At 31.7% G+C, this 17,355-nt stretch overlaps 1 protein-coding gene, 1 long non-coding RNA gene and 2 pseudogenes across 2 annotated transcripts; 1 reads left to right on the top strand and 3 right to left on the bottom strand.

The window, feature by feature from the left end:
• Nucleotides 1-3,981: 3,981 nt before the first annotated feature.
• LOC150034378 (uncharacterized) lies at nt 3,982-5,462 on the bottom strand (annotated as a pseudogene).
• A 126-nt stretch (nt 5,463-5,588) lies between these two features.
• LOC150034377 (uncharacterized) lies at nt 5,589-9,225 on the bottom strand. The gene is made up of 7 exons (XM_090316696.1): nt 9,127-9,225; nt 8,957-9,055; nt 6,411-6,620; nt 6,121-6,333; nt 5,957-6,049; nt 5,792-5,905; nt 5,589-5,693 (listed from the first exon to the last, which is right to left on the bottom strand). Exons 1-7 carry the CDS (start codon nt 9,223-9,225, stop codon nt 5,589-5,591), a joined length of 933 nt encoding a protein of 310 aa, XP_090172822.1.
• Nucleotides 9,226-10,032: 807 nt separating this feature from the next.
• Nucleotides 10,033-11,342, bottom strand: LOC150034376 (uncharacterized; annotated as a pseudogene).
• Nucleotides 11,343-12,952: 1,610 nt separating this feature from the next.
• LOC150034375 (uncharacterized) lies at nt 12,953-15,017 on the top strand. Its single transcript, XR_016531628.1, has 4 exons — nt 12,953-13,096; nt 13,298-13,398; nt 13,492-13,562; nt 14,568-15,017. It is a non-coding gene; the product is annotated as an uncharacterized LOC150034375 (long non-coding RNA).
• Nucleotides 15,018-17,355: the final 2,338 nt, after the last annotated feature.

Below are 17,355 nucleotides of genomic sequence, written 5' to 3'. Positions count from 1 at the left end.
TCATTTTAAAAATAATTCCAAAACACATCTCTAATCACTTAAATGTTTAATTTTTCATTTATAGACATATTTTTCATACTATTAAAATTAATTTTGAATTATTAAAAGTATTTTTGGAAGTAATTTTGAAAATAAAAAAAAAGTTAACCATTTTAAAACCACTTCCAAACATAAGTTTGGGGATGATATACCACTTTATTGTATTTTTTATTTTCTTTATTCCTTTTTCTAGAAAGCACTTTGTTGTAAAACTAAAAACAATCTGCTTAGTCATTTGGCTTCATTTTTTTTAATCTCGAAGCAAACACTACGAGAAATTTTATCTTTCCCAATAAAACTTTTTCAGATGCTTTTAAGTGATGTTTTCCGACGGAAAAAATGTCATCGGGAGAAAGTGACTATGTCGACACTACTTTGATGGTCGTCGGGGTAGGAAAGACTTCTCTCGACGCAAGTTTCCTACCATCCCGAAAAGGACTATATCCCGACGTTATATCAGATGGCATCTAGAGATGACTTTCTTTGTTAAAAAATATTAATATATCTCCCAATAGTTGGAAAACTGTAGGAAAAATTGGCATATGCAGAGGCTATTTACAGCGTCGCGTAAGGCTATTTTAAAAGCCCATTTTCCCCTTTCCCTTCCCCCTCATTCGCCCGATCCCCTACTTCCTCTCCCTCTTCTCTTTTTTCCTATTATACCCTAACCCTAGCGCCGCTAACCCTACCCCTCTCTGCGACGATGCCACTACTCCACCCCTCTCTACATCTGACGCCTCATTCCATTTTTCCTTCCCTTTTTCTCAATTTGCTTTCCCCCTTTGTTCGCCCACCTCTATTTCCCTTCGTATCCTCTGCGCCACCAGCTCACTATTACAAAAATAGTGTTTCTTGACTTTTTTAAATGTCAAGAATGACTTTTCTTGACGTTTTAAAAATGTCAAGAATATCGATTTTCTTGACGTTTTAAAAACGTCAAGAAATGACATTTGACATTTAAAAAATGTGAAGAAACACAGACAATTACATGTTTGAAATGTCAAGAATATGGGCATTCTTGATAAGGAGAAAATGTCAAGAAATTTTGTGAACTTGACATTTAAAAAACGTCAAGAAATACAGACACTTATATGTTTGAAATGTCAAAAACATGGGCATTCTTGACAAGGAAAAAACGTCAAGAAATTTTGTGAACTTGACATTTAAAAAACGTCAAGAAATTTGCTTGTGATTTTTCTAGAAAAATCTACAATGTTGACGTTTTTACCTATAATTGCTTCTGTATTTTGATCCAATAACCACATTTGGTATATATATGACATACATTCATCAATAAAAAAAAAATAATATACATGCATTGATAAACTTATATATTAACAAAAAACCACCAATATCTCTTTAGAAAAAAACAGTCAACTCATATGGACACTTCCAAAACAATATAAGGAACATAATTCTAACAGTCAACCTTGAAGGAAATCACAAACATAGATCTCCATGAGCAGCGGAAGTGGATCGTTCCAAATTCCATTCTGAATGAACACAACGACTACAGTCTTAAACGGAAACATATAGATTATGCATCAAAAGAAATTACAACATGCAACAATAAGATTCAAGGGATATAGTATGCGTACCTTTGAAGAACCATTCTTCAAGTATCCCTCGATCAATGTCCAATGCATCCAACAATGCACTCGAATACAACGACTGGAATACAGCCTCCATGAACCTGTACAAACGTTTGAATGCTCCTCTAATCCAATTGAGTCCAACTCGATTCACGAAGGGATGTAGAACACCACCACAAGTGTTACCTTGGTATTCTCGGTGTGAGAATCCAAGAGTTGTGGGCTTTGTATGATCTTGGATTGAGAAAGATAGGAGGTAAACGATCGAGTAAGTGGGAGATAAGAACACTGTCTATCGCATAGACGATATACTCGATTGTTTAGTAAACAGCAGCCTATCACATAGACTTTGCTACTCGATCGTGTAGCAACGATCAAAAGAGTAACTATCGTATAGTCAATTCTAAGCGATCGTCTAGACTCTCAACGGTTATCGCTTAGTTCTCGTTTAGTAAAAACTATTTTTACTTGATAACCTATTTTCGTGAGAATTTCCCGAATGAAACAACTACTAATTTTGGAAAACAATTTTCTTTTTATCTCATGGTTACTATAAAACTTCCAATAACCTCTCACTCAAATAGTTATTAGAGAAAAAGAAATAATTATCATATATTTAATATATTATAAATAAATATGATAACCAATTTATCATATTATATTTATAACCTATGGTTTTAATATTTCATCACATGAAACATATAAACCATAATTCTTTTTCTATTTTATGGTACTTAATATAAATCGTATTTATATTAAATCCTCCAATCAATGTATTTAATACATCACACAAATTATATCACATATAATTGAATTTTCTCTTGTTAATTCGACCACTTCAAACTAACCCAAAATTTAATTCTCAACTTGAATCCATTAAGCTACCAAAGGGACCTTATGGACATGTAGCTTAAAGCTCCAACGGTACGTGAATAACTGATTAAATTCTTTAGTCATGAAATCCACCATCCGTTAACTGTCGGGCACTCCACTAAAAACCGACAGCTGCACTCTTCGCACTACAGATATATTTCTATATCCATATAACCAATCATCAGTGCGATAACCCTTCACAAATCACTCGTAAGTATAGTTGGGCCAATTTATCGTTTTGCCCCTGTAGTTACTGTTGAAATACCTTACATCTGTTTGTTGGCACTTCGAACAACCAAGTAGGGTTTAGAGTAGTGCGCTATATAAACTCTCTAACCCTAGAGGCGCTGTTTTGATGTAATTTCTGAAAACATTCTCTCTAATAATATTGTTCTCCCTCTGCCCGTCGACGTAGCTAACACACTGTTAGTGAACCACGTATATCTGTATGTCGATCTTCTCTATCTCTATGTTCCTTTTTGTGTTCTTTAATTATCGATTTCGTAACAGTTATATCTAACTCCTTAAGTACCATTGATTCCTCTAATGAACAATAAGTCATAGTCCTACCATGACCGAGTTCTCTCCTCCAAAGAGAGGGTGTGGCCACTATGTTTAAGACCCAGAATGAACCCTTAAGGGAGTAATTTATCTACTTACCCCTGCTTTGGGGAAGGAGTGAATTCAATCTTGTGTAACTGAGTTCTCAATTCCCCAATCAGACGAATCCCCAAAAAGGTAGGCTTGTTGATTTGGCAATCTGGCCACCTCACCTATACTAATCAAAGGACCGCCCTCATATGCAGGATTTCCCAAAACACTCAGGATTAAGATCATGTCACCTATGGTCATTTTTGTGAAATGTAAGTCTCAATTATCAATGGCGTTATATAAATAGACGAATCATCTCGTGGTTCGGTCTTATACAAACTCTTTGTATAGGAAACCTCCACTCACATGTCTCCACATGAATGGTCAGAATCAGACCATTTGTAGCACTTTACAACACTTGTAAATATTTACAAAGCGGGCCGTATTTATAGTGTCACCAGGATAAGATATCCCTCCTTTATCCTTATACTATAGACCATTTAGTTAATTACTTAAGACGATCCACTTGTATGTCTCACATACATGCTTAAGTTTACATGAAATAACCATGGATCTTAGTTTATTGGATATGAGTAAATGCAAATAAAATAACAGTTATTTTATTAATAACAATGTATACAAACTATTTACAAACTACGAGACTCCGGGAGAATTAGGACACCAATCTCAACAAACCCAATATGAACAGTTTCAAAAAATACTTTTCCAAAACTTCTATCAACAGAACCATCATCTACCCAGACATGTCCCAATCCAAAACTATCATGTTTGAACAATACCAAAAGATATTTACACCTATATGGATATGAAGTAAATCCAGAAATTGATCAGCCAGAACAAACACATCCAAAATCACCAACCATAATCACATGTAGCAACCTAAAAATCCAGCCAACTTTATCCGCACCTCATCTAACTCGATTTGTGAGTACGGTTTCCTTGTATCAATCTATAAACATAAAAACCAAATATTATAATGGATTATATTTTTCTCTATGCTATTTGAAATGTCAAATAACGATAACATACCAAACCTGAGATGATAATGCTTCTTTTGGTCACAATATCCCTCATGATGTAGTATCCACATTCGATGCTCTCAACTTGTAGAGGACACTACAGAGAAAAAACTAGTAAATAAGAATGAAGTAATCCTTATACACTAGATGTCTACTTAATATGATGAATAAGTAGTCATTGTTAATTTATACTTGCCTTTACTATTCTCCATAAGGTTTGCTTCCGGCTTTTTTTAATATTCTTTTGAGATTGAAACATTGCAATTGCCCTATTTATCAAGAAATAACCACAAATTATTCTAAAATAAAGTACACTTTAAAACAAACACTACAAATGAAAAAGATTAACTTATGTGTCAGTTATATCGTATATCTACCCTTGATGTTGTCCTTATTTAGTCTAAGTAGTACACAGTATCATCATATGCATTTATAGCAAGTAATGCCCAGTGACCACTAGTTAATAAAATATAATTAGTATTTTATGCTAATAGAAATTGATAAAAAAAAAAAAAAAAAAAAAAACGTGTTTTAACTCACCTAGGATTAAAAGGGGTAAGAACTAATTGGTTTGCTTCCGAGACCATCAGTCTACTACACAGGTTTCGAGTTTTAACTTCCTGAAAAGTATGTCCAGAGGAAATGAGAGATGAGTCTACAAAAGTGTATTGTAACTTTCCTTTGAATCAATAAATGATGAGTGCAAGTACCTACAAAAGATTTATAACATAAAAATATAGACGTCAAAAATTGGAAAGATACATTAGAACTGAAGTCTACAAAAGTAATAACATTACTTACACCATGTAAGCCACCAAAGTCATTGTCTTGACTTCATCCATCTTACAAAAGTTAATTATGTCCTCTTGCAGAACACAACTCTTTCGACTGATACCAAAAAGCCCAACTGGAAGTTATAAAGAAATACTAGACTCTTTGGCCATCACCTTCTCAGTATATCTAAGAATGAATTTCAAAGATATTGGAAGAACCGATGTTGAGTCAATGACTTCTTTTTTCTTAGTCATTTCCATTGAAGATTTCTCCTAATGTAACAAAATCATAGCAATAAAAGTATATAAAGCAGAAAATTAGACATTTGATGAACTTAATTGATTTTATTAGTGCCACTTACCTTAAAGATTTTCAAATCTTGTACATTGCAATTTACATTCACCTTTATCTTGTCTCTTCATTTCTCTGGGGACTAAATCTCCTCCACCTTAATCTTCTCTTTCTGTTTCTTTTCATATGCAGTCTTCATCTTGTCTTTTTGTTTATCTTGAGATTCAATCTCATCTGCTAAAAAGCTTGGAGCAACATTCATGTCCAGAAAATGCTATTGAAGATGATATTTGAAGACGAGCTTTTAATTCTCTAACACATTGACGAAGTGCTTCATTCTCACTTACAATTTTCTTGTTTTCATCCTTCCCATGTTTTGACTTTCATTTCATTGTATGAAACCACTAACCCCACACACATGTCCGTGCCTTTCTTGAGTACCCAAAGCTTGTGTTAAGATATCATTAGGAGTGATGTTTGTGGCATAATGGATCTGTATTATTCTTTAAGATCTCATCCTAAAAGGAAATGAAATTTAATATAATTAAGCTATATGTCATATACTTCATGTAAATTTAATACTTGTCTTACTATTCGATTGATGACTTCTTGAACATCTTCATTGTCATATTCTCCTTTCTTATTAACTCGAGCCTTCTTCCAGAGGTTAGCTTGATCGAAATAACTTTTATTTGAAGATACTTTCTTCAATATTCAAATGAAGAAAAAAAAATTAGACATATATTAAATTCTTACCATCTCCTCAACAAGGTTAGCATAATCTTTTCTTGAAATTCGATGATTGTACTTATTCTTAGATCGACGTTCTTCTTGCAAGTATCTTTTTTCCTATACAAACGTAATTATTATTAGTAAGGAATGACATAACAAATATTTATTAAATTAAATTAATCATTTACTTGAAACTTTACACACAATCTCGATCTTACAAACTCTTCCAAATGACTTTGATCAATAAATGAATACTTTTCTGGTGGATTTATTAGAAGTTGAGGTTCATCTTTAAATGGCATAAAGTATTTTGTTGTTAACCAATTCTTAAACTGACGAAAAGCTATGCTTGCAGCTTTCATAATGTTCTTCCTAGATCTTGTATCCATTACAAAGGCGACCTAAATATTGAAAAGTTAGTGAAAACATTACATATACATCTACAATATTATCAAGATAAAAAGTTGAATATATATACCTCAACTGTACTATATATCTTATCTTTCAACTCAATAGGCACACGTTTCCAAGATGTATATATAATAGGTACATGATAATGCATAGAGGACCCAATGAAAGACTTTAACTTAGATCCATTTTCACCAATGAGTACGCCATCTTCATTGTATTCCACAAACTTCTCTCCCGCACTCCTAATATATGTTACATCAAACATAATAGTAGCTCCCTGTTTTCAGTTCTTCTGATTGGTGGTTTCATTTGACCTAATGATAACTTGTAGAAATACAAGTAATTGTGGCTAATAAGTTGGAACAATTAGGGTCTTTAATGATAAAATCTCATCATTTTTAGAGAAAATGCATGGAATTACTCGAACATTATCAAACTCATGCAAAAGAATGTTTATTGCTAAAGTACTGCGGCACTAATGCATGATATTCCAGGATCTCAACAAAAGGTTAACGCATGATTAAGAAAAGTGTCGCAGACAAAGTCTAACGCATGGGCATGCGTCAGAGGGATTCAACGCAAGGAAGATTCATTGATTCAGGCTGTTTGTGACAAATCACCACTTGCAAGCATGGGCACTTGCAATGGGCGGCGTCTAAAAAGCATCTGAGTGTCAGGCGACTTACCAGGGTATGGAATTTAATGTTGTCCATCATCAAGTTGGAGAAGACCGACGCCTATAAATAGAAGAAATCCCACCAGATGAAAGAGTTTAAAGTTCCAAGTTCTCAACTCTTAGTTTTTAGTCTCAGTTTTAACTTAGTCTTAGTTTTAGATCTTTAGAGTAGTGTTGTGGTGCCGAGAAGATCAAGAGGGAAGAGAACCACCATCATCGCCGATCAAGGAGTGGCGGAAGCCGAGCTCGAGAGAGACACTTCTTCCAATTCTTCCACAAGTAGTTGTACACAACTAGAATTGAGCCAAAGAGGACAAGAGATTGTACTTTGCGGCTTGACTCATTTCATTTCATCTTACTTATCGCTTTCATCTTTTCATCTGATTAAGTATTGGTTATGTAAAGACAATCAGTTTCTTTATAAATTCACATATTTGATCTATCATACTTTGTCATTGTTTATTTCTTGTTTATGTTGGATGCATCTATATTTCATGCAAAATTTCATTTCGAACGCTCAAGCCAACTAAATCAATTATTAAAAGCATCTTTAGCTGAAACTATTCGAGAGAATAAGTAAGCCAGCATCAAGTTAGAACGCCTAGTACATCTAGAGATAGATGCACTGGTGTTTTATTGCATCCTGTGTTTGACGCATACATCCTAGAGATAGATATTATATGATATTCGCATTGAGAAGTGTCGAATAGAATCTAATGCATAAACGGAGATAAACAAGTCATCTCATTCGCATCATATTCTTGTTCGTATACATCCAATTTAGATCGACGCATATCACTTGCATCAAACTCCATTTTCACACGACCCATCATTCTCTACTCTACCTTTTTGTATCTTCTTGCACACATACCCAGCACCTTAGTGTAAATAACTCATTTCTCTATACACTTAGCATATCCCTACAATAGTTACAATGCAAGGTCTGTATTAGCTTTAATCTGAATCCCTGAGTTCGACCCTGGACTTACCAGGAACCTAAATTGGATTTATACTTGGATATGATTTAGGAAAACTTAAACGTCAATAAAGGAGTGTCATGCGTCCTGTTGCACATCACTAACGCATCAACGCATCATTCATATTTATACTTATTTTTCTAATTATTTTATACAATACACTCCTAAGCTCGAATCACGAAATCAACGAACACTTAACAACTACTATTTCTTTGTCACCAAACTCTAAATCTTCGTCACCCATTGTACTATGCTTCATCTGGTGTATAAATAAAAAACTGCAATAAAATTTAAGAAACAATTAGCATTGTATACATATTAAGCAAACAAAAAATCAAATATGATTGATAAAAATTATAAATTAAAAAAAACAATTTTCATATTACACAATATATAACCTACCCATCAAATGTTATGTAGGTATCCATGTGCCTTCACAATTCGATCGTACATATATTGACATGTTCTCATCCAAGTTATTATGTACATCAACATTCAACATATCATTGGGTATTCCTTGACAGTGTAATATTGTATTTCTAAGTTTGTCATCATTATATCTATCTTCGAAGTCCTTTTATGGTGGGGTAAGCACAATTGACCATCTAACATCACTTGGATCCTCAACATAAAATACTTGTCTTGCTTGGGTTGCTAATATAAAAGAATCAGACTTGTGACCTATTCTATTTAAATCAACTAAGATAAAACCGAGCTCATCGATTTTGATACCATTATTGTTCTCAACCCAATCACATCTAAACACAACAACATTAAACGTACGATAATTAATTCCCATATCTCTTGTATCACTCCATAAAAAGACATATCCCCAATGATGGGATTTTTATCTTTTAAATTAGACACTTGCATCGTTTTTGCAACTAAACTAACTCCACTATTTTGTACACTTCGATCCTTATCACAAGATTTTGTGTGATAGAGACATCCATTAATTACGTAACTGGCATATGTAATCACAAAAGGATGAGGACCACGAGCAATCCACCTCAAGTTATCTGAAACTTCAATATTTCCCATTTCAAGCTCAGTTGCAACCTACCATGAGAATTTTCATTCCAACTCAGGCATTAAAAAGAGCATGTAAAATAATAGGTTGAACATTTTACCTCTTCTTGTAGCCAAGATATAAAAGTCCAATTATGTTCCTCTTGAATCCATTTCTGATTTTTGGACTTATTTCGATGTTGCAATTGCAAAGCCACCATATGTTTTCTTTGAAGTGAACATTGAAACATAATATAGTTAGCTTTATATCATAAACTAAATGAAAAAATAAAACCAAAATCATTGAACAAACTTACTCTAAATATGGTTGCACATCAATTGTATTTTCCAAAACATACCGATGAGCTTGATATAAAAGTTCTTGTTCAAGTTTGAAAGAAACTCCTTTAAATAATGGTCTACCAATAGGCCCACAAAGTTTGACTTCCCTAACTATGTGTACTGTGATATGCATCATAATTATGAAAAATGAAGGAGGAAAATACTTCTCCAATAAACATAATATAAGCACAATATCTTCCTCCAACTTTTCTAATTGCTGCACATCTAGGACTTTGTTTCATACCGAATTGAAAAATATACACAATCGAGTTATGACATACCGAACATGTTTTGGTAGCATTGATCTTATCGCAATAGAAAATAATTGTTGTAAGAGCACATGACAATCGTGAGATTTTAATCTATTAAGCTTTAAATTTATCATCAGCACAAGGTTTTTAACATTCGAAGAGTAACCTTCAGGAACCTTTATTCCTGACAATGTCTTTAAAACACAACGTTTTTCTTCCTTTGTAAGAGTATAGCATGCGAGAGGAATGAAGATTTCTTTATCACCGTTAACAAATGCAAGCTCTGGTCGAATTTTTAAATGAACTAAATCACGTCTAGCATTCAATCCATCATTACTTTTCCCTGGAATATCAAGACGCGTACCTAAGATATTCATGCAAATATTTTTTTTCAATGTGCATCACATTTAAACAATGCCTGATATGAAGATCTTTTCAGTATGGCAGTTGAAAAAAAGAAAACAACATGTTCCAACAAATTTTTGAACTTCCTTTCGTGGTTTCTTTTTCATTGTTCTTCTTTCCTTTAGGAAATTCAAGATCTTTGATTTTTAAATATATAGCCTCCCTAGACAGTGGTTCTGGAATTGTACCAAGTTTCTTTTGACTGTTAAACGAATTTTTTTGGTGCCTGTACAAATGATTTCGTGCTAGAAATCTTCGATGTCCAAGGTATGTCATTTTTTCCCCATATTTCAATCTTATAGAAGACATATTGTCCCCACAAATTGGACACACCTTATACCCTTTCACACAACATCCACTTAGGTTACCATATGTAGGAAAATCATTGATTGTCCACAACAAAACTGACCGTAAGTTGAATAGTTCTTATTGATAAGCATCGTACCATTCAACACCATTTTCCCATAAAAGTTTTACATCTTCAATTAGTGGTGCTAAGTATGTGTCAATGTCGTCCCCTGGTTTTTTTGGACCCGAAATCAACATTGATAGCATCATGTACTTTCTTTTCATACACAATCATGGTGGAAGATTATAAATAACTATCACTACAGGCCAACAACTATATTTAGAACTCATTTCACCATGTAGATTTACTCCATCAGCTGACAATGCTAAACGAAGATTCCTAGGTTCAGAACCGAAGTCTGGCCATTTAGAGTCTATTAACTTCCAAGCCAGAGAGTCTGCTGGATGTCGTAACTTACCATCTACAATTCTTTCATCAGCGTGCCAAGTCAAGTTTTTAGCACAATCAATACTTCTAAAAAGCCTTTTGAAGCGTAGAATTGGTAGAAAGTACCATATCACTTTTGAAGGTATTTGTTTTTTCCTACATTTTGTATCCTTCCTATTTTTCCACCTTGATTCACTACATTTAGGACATTCAATTGCATCTGTATATACTTTTCTATACAAACAACAATCATTAAGGCATGCATGAATCTTCTGATATTCCATTCTTAGTGCACTTAAAGTTTTCTTTGTTTCATGCATTGAATTTGGGAGCTCATTACTAGTGGGTAAAATTTCCTTTAAGGTTTGAGTAGTTCTGAAAAACTAGTATCACTCCATTCATATCTAACTTTTAAATTATACAATGTGACTAATGTAGGTAAATTAGTGTATTTTTTGCACCACCCTTCATATAATGGTTTTTTAGCATCATTAAGCAACTTCTCAAATCCATTCAGATCTCTTGAATATTCCTTGTGAGCAACTTCAACCATTTCTTTTAAACTTCCAACATCAGCCTCTTCATACATATGAGTGTCAGACATAGAAAACTATCCACAAAATGATGAGTTAGGAAGTTTTTCCCCATGCCAAAACCAAATTTTATAACTTTCATCAATCTTATTGACATATAAATGATCTCTAATATCCTTGCTACTATGCAATTTACAATTCCCACATTTAAAACAAGGACAACGAATATTGGAGCTATATTTATTAGAAAATCCAAATTTTATGAAGTTTTTCACACCCAATTCATAATCTTTGGATAATCTACTCTTTTGCATTCATGATTTATCCATGATTGTAAATCTAGTAAGAAAAGATGATAAACAATGATCAACTTCAAAAAACAAGTTGTGGAAAACAAACCAGTTCCTAATACATACAACTTGTTATTTAGCTCTATAACATTCCAATATCAAGAAAGTAAGACAAATCAGAGAACCTCAAGGCAAATTAGAGAACAAAGACAAACACATCTAAAAAAAATTGAACCCAAGGCGTAATCGAACCTAAAAAAATTGAACCCAAGGCGTGCACGTGCTCTAATGTGCTAAACATGTATTAATTCCAATAACTAAATATTGAACCCAAGTTTGGCAAAGCATTACTTAGTTCAAAAACCCCTAACAAATTAGACACATTGACATATCTAACTTTATCAAGCATTTAACTAAAGAAAAGTGGCAAGTTCTTGCAAGTTCTCTAAATTAAAGCCCTAACATTGGCAAAGTGGCAATCCCAACATTGGTAAGTTTTCTAAAATTCAATCTCATTCAAGAACAATATGAAACAAGAGTTTATTATGAGATTCAAGAATATACATGAGAGATTAAACCCTAACTTTGAAAGTTCAAGCCTCAAACCAAAAAAATCAAGCCCTAAACTTTGTGAGTTCATGTCTCAAACCAAGAAAATCAAGCCCTAACTTTGAAATTTCATGCCTCAAACCAAGAAAATCAAGAATTAAACCTAATCTAAACAAGATTAAGCCTAACCTAAACAAAAAAATCAAGATTAAGCCTAATCAAACCAAGAAAATCAAGACTTAAACCCAATCTAAACAAGAAAATCAGGATTAAGCCCTAACTTTGAAAGTTCATGCCTCAAATCTAAAGAATCTCTTCAAGATTGATGGAATAACAAAGATGCATCAAAGGGAAATGAAAAACCAAAAAGATTTCGAGTGTATTTGGAATAAAATCGACTAAATCTGCTGGAACTTCTCTTAAGCCTATCTGATAGCGTTGCAAAGCTGTTGAAGAGCGCGCAATTTTCTCTTCAAAACCCATAGCGTTGCAACGCTACGTGCGTGAGGCGTGCACATTTTTCATTTTTTCGTCAAAATACGTAGTGTTGCAACGCTACTTTTTAGCATTGCAATGCTACTCTGTATATTCTACAATTCTTGACGTTTTTAATACGTCAAGAATCCATTAATTGAACTTGACATTTTTAACGTCAAGTATTGTATTTTCTAGAAAAAAATGCACAACCACCGCTTTTTAAAATCAATTCTTCACGTTTTATCTTTAAAATCACCTATTTCTTGACATTTTTTTCATAAAAATGTCAAGTATTTAAAATTGTAAACGTTAAGAAAGGTGATTTTTCTTGTAGTGGCTCTCAATCCAATTTTCGGCCAGCACCTTCTATTTCCCGTCATTTACTCCCTCTCATTTTTTTCCACCTCCGTTAAGGTACAATTTTTTTTTTTTAACTTTTTTGTTTTTTTTTAGGGATTTGATTGCTTATTTTCAAGGCTCCCCATTTCTTGCGGATCTCTCTCCATTGGGTATGATTTCGATTCTACTTTTGGTTGATCCTCTTTAAGTAATTTGTACTTTTTTGGAGAACTTTTCTAATTGTTCTTTCATTTAGTTATATTCTTTCTCTACATTGATTTGCAACAAAGATCAAGAATTTGATTCCCCCGTTAGTTTAAACTGGTTAAAATATCCTAGATCTGGCTAATCTTATGGAAATAAAATTTCAGGATTTGGAAGGATTGGAAGGTAGGTAGCAAGGGTTTCTCTCTAGAGAAACGATGTTGAACTTGTTATGGTTAACAATCCTTTTATCACCACTGATTACATGGTACTGTTCAAATTTTCTTTCTTTTTACATAAAGAAGAAAGAAATAGTTTATATATTGTTATGTTTTAGTTAATTTTTGTAATTTGTTTCTAGATGTTGAGTTAGATGGACTTGAAAGTCATGGTTTTACGACTCATGAAATCACAAGGAGATAACTGAAATAGGTATGAACTCTTCAACTTTGATAGTAAACTAATTAGAAGACTGTATATGTTGTTATCTTGTAGTTATAGTAACAACATAAACGTATTTATATGTTGCTATTTATAAAAATTGGCATGCCAACTTTGTTAAGAATCTTATTAAATTGGTAGCATGAAAATGTTGGGTCTTGTACATGAGGAAGTGAAAATGTTGGGTCTTGATTTTATAGATTTTGATGTTTTTTTTTTTATTAGAAAGATATTGATGCCTACAATAAGATAACAAAAACTTTATTTTGTGGATTTGAATAAACCCAAACTCTTTCTTCAGTTGCTTCTGTGACTCTATTCCCTGGCCAAAACTTTCATAATTAACCATATTTATACACATATGGGTAAACCCAAACTCTTTCTTTGGCTACTTCATCTTATTTTATTTGAGTCAGTTTTATTCTATGGCATATGAGGTTTGGTTTGAGTTAGAGTTTGATTGTAGGGAGTAGTTTATATTGTTATGTTTTAATTAAATGATGTAGATGAGGTTGAATTTTATTTACTAATTTGATTGATTTACAATGTTGTGGTCTTTTATTTTTGGCTTTGAATGGATATAACAAACTTAATTTCTATGATGATTTTATGCAATCTTTATGTAATTTGTCTATGCAATATAGATTCTTTAGCATAAGTGTTAGTTGTTGAGATTTGGTTTGAGTTATTTTTATTCTTTATTAGTATATGAGGTTTGGTTTGAGTTACTTTGATGGTAGGGAATAGTTTATATTGTTATGTTTTAGTTTAGTGTTGATTGTTTTCTTTATTTTTAGTTTTATTGTTCTTAGTTTCAAACAAGTTTTAGATTAGTTGTTATATTTATATGTTTGAGATTAGTATATGTGATGAGTATAGGGATATTTGAGTATTGCTAAAATAATTTGGGGCTAATTTATGACTGAATTATATTTATATTTATGTGGGAACAATGGTTGCTTCAAATGGTAAAGTCTTTAAACTTTTTCACAGCAGTTCTCATCTCATTCACCGGACTATGTCTTTAGAGGTATGAATTTTATTTGCATGCTAGAGTATATTTAAAGTTGTTAATTGTTCTTTGTTAAATTTGAAGTCTTATATTGACGTATTTATAAAATATTGAGGTTGAAATAGTTTGAGTTGAATGTTAAGTTTTGATGTTGTGTTTTGATATGCGTTGAGAGGGGAAGAAAGTGAGTGAGGGTAAATGTCTAGATTTTATTTGAAGTAACTAGTTTTACTACGTTTAAGTTTAAGTTTTATATTGAGTTTAAGATTAGTATATGAATAAATGCATAGTTATTTTTAAGTTTTGTATTAATGTTGCTATTGTTAAAGGGGTAATGTATGATGCATAAAATTATTATTTAGTAGCATCAAAACTATTTAAATTTGTATTTCGGAGGTATCTTGAGCCTTGGGGTTTATGTTCAACTAAAGAAGGAGAGAAGAAATCAAGAAATATTTTGTGGATATTATGTAATTGTAGATTTGTATTTGATAGGTACTTCGATATTTATGTTTGTGGATATAATGTAATTTTAAATTAACTTTATGAAACTAAATTGGACATTATGTAAGAAAACTAATTACACGTAAAAGTTGTTGATTTTAGTTTATTAACTTAAATTTGTGAGATTCAAGCAACTTTGAATTATAGCTTTAAAAATTAATAGGTTTGATTTTTAGTAAATTAAAATATATATATATATATAAAGTCCATCTAAATTTAAGGCACTGGAAAAAATAGCAAAAATGTATGTACATTTTTAAATCTTTCTCAACGCCAAATTAAATTGGCGTGGAGAAACGTAATCTCTTCTGACGTTAAATCAAATTTACGTTGGGAAAGGTACCCTCTCCCGATGCTTATTTTTTTAATTTTGCATCGGAAAGGTTTTTTGTTCCAATCATTTGCCGACGCCAAAAGAGTGGTGCAGCCTAGGGTATTTATCCCGACACCAATAAACCAAATTTTGGCGTCAGGAAAGGTGACTTATGTCAATGCCACCATTCTGGCATCGACATATCTCCTCCCAATTGCAATCATTGCGAGATCAAATTTTCTCGACGAAGAAATTTTTTTCCATCAGGATAGGGTTCTCCTGACGAGACTCTCCCAACAATCGTACCGATGGTTAAAAAGGCTCTGAAAAATCTTTTCCGACACTTTTTTAACCTTTTCCGACGTTTTTTGCGTCAGAAAAATGTAATTTATCGTAGAAATGTTATATAATTTTTTTTTTAAAAAAAAAAACCATTGTCAAAATTCTAGGCAAAGTTCAAAAATTAATTAATCTTTGAAAATATAATTTTATTTTTCAAATTTAGTTAGCTAATGATTGAAAAATTAAAAACCAAATAAAGAAATGTTATGTAGAAAGTTATAATGCTTTGAAACTAGAAAAGTAAAAAAGAATCAGTAGTGATGTAAATTCCACACAGAAGCTATACATTTTGTAATACATGGAAAGATTAATAATTCACACCATTGGACATGAAGTATCTAAGATGAGAAATTTTTCATGTTTTTTTCTCAATTGAGCTTGATGAATGATTGAACATCCAATAACTAATTTTTTAATTTTTTTAATATTTATCAAAGTTGTTCACATTCATTGAATTATGTAATTTGTGAATTATTGATATAAGGGGCATTATAGTAAATTATAGAAAAATTTGCAAATATAATAAAATTTAGATTCACCTAGTTAACCAAGAATATTTGTATTTGATTGTCTAAAGTTATATTCTTCCAATAAATAAATAAATAAATAAATAATATCCTATCTCAACAATTGACATTGTTGAAAGCTACCACTATTAAGATAGGTTGGATGAGTTGACCCAATCTTTTTTCTTTATGCAAAAACAATTCACCTAATTTAAAGGAGAGATGGGACAAAAATAAATAAATAAAAGACAGGACCTAACCTAATCTTATTCATGTATTGTATAATAATTTAATGAAATTTGTTTGGGGATGTTAGGATATTTCTACTTTTATTTTCTTTTCTATTGATTCTTTTTTTTTTTTTTCCACCACAAGAAAGTTTGGAGTAGTTCTCTATTATAAAACTTTATCATTGATAAGTTTTTCTTTTTCTTTTTTTTTTTAAATTAAAATTTAGTAGGTTGTTTGTTTGTTTTTTTAAATATAAATAATCAGAATTATAAATGCTTAAAATTATAGATATCCGACATCTTTAGATAATCATATTTATTTTATATGAAAATTTTTAAAGATATTTAAGTATACTTAGATAATTGTATTTATTTCGTAGGATTTATATTTGGGAATATCATAAATTTACCTAATATTCTAAGAATACCCTTAAGTCTATTTGTTAATTTATAATTAATTTAATAAAACTTTAACTCGGGTAAAATATTTATTTTTATTAATTTAAATTTATTCTTATTAATATAGTTTTATTATTTTATTTTTTTCTAAAAAATAAAAACGATTACAATATAATTAAAGAGAGTGAAATATATAGTTGACATTATATATATATATATAAAGGTAAAAATGAAAAAAAAAATGTTCTCATCATAAAAATTCAAAAGAACCCATGTTTCTAGATAACATCCAAAACTTTCTAAATGCCCTCCGTAAAGGTATCCCAAGATGCTCAAGAATCTTACATTATCACAAAACAAACACGGTAATCCAGATACCCACCCCATGAAAATCTTGGATTCCTACAAAACAAACGACCTTGGATTTTTATAATTTTATCTCTTAAATTTTAAAATTTTCAATTTGCCCCTTGTTGTC

This window comes from Benincasa hispida, chromosome 8 (assembly GCF_027475165.1).
Source record: "Benincasa hispida cultivar pf3 chromosome 8, pf3_genome.v1.1, whole genome shotgun sequence".
NCBI lineage: Eukaryota > Viridiplantae > Streptophyta > Magnoliopsida > Cucurbitales > Cucurbitaceae > Benincasa > Benincasa hispida.
Note: the sequence above shows the minus strand (reverse complement) of the source record. Positions and strands in the feature narration are given on the sequence as shown.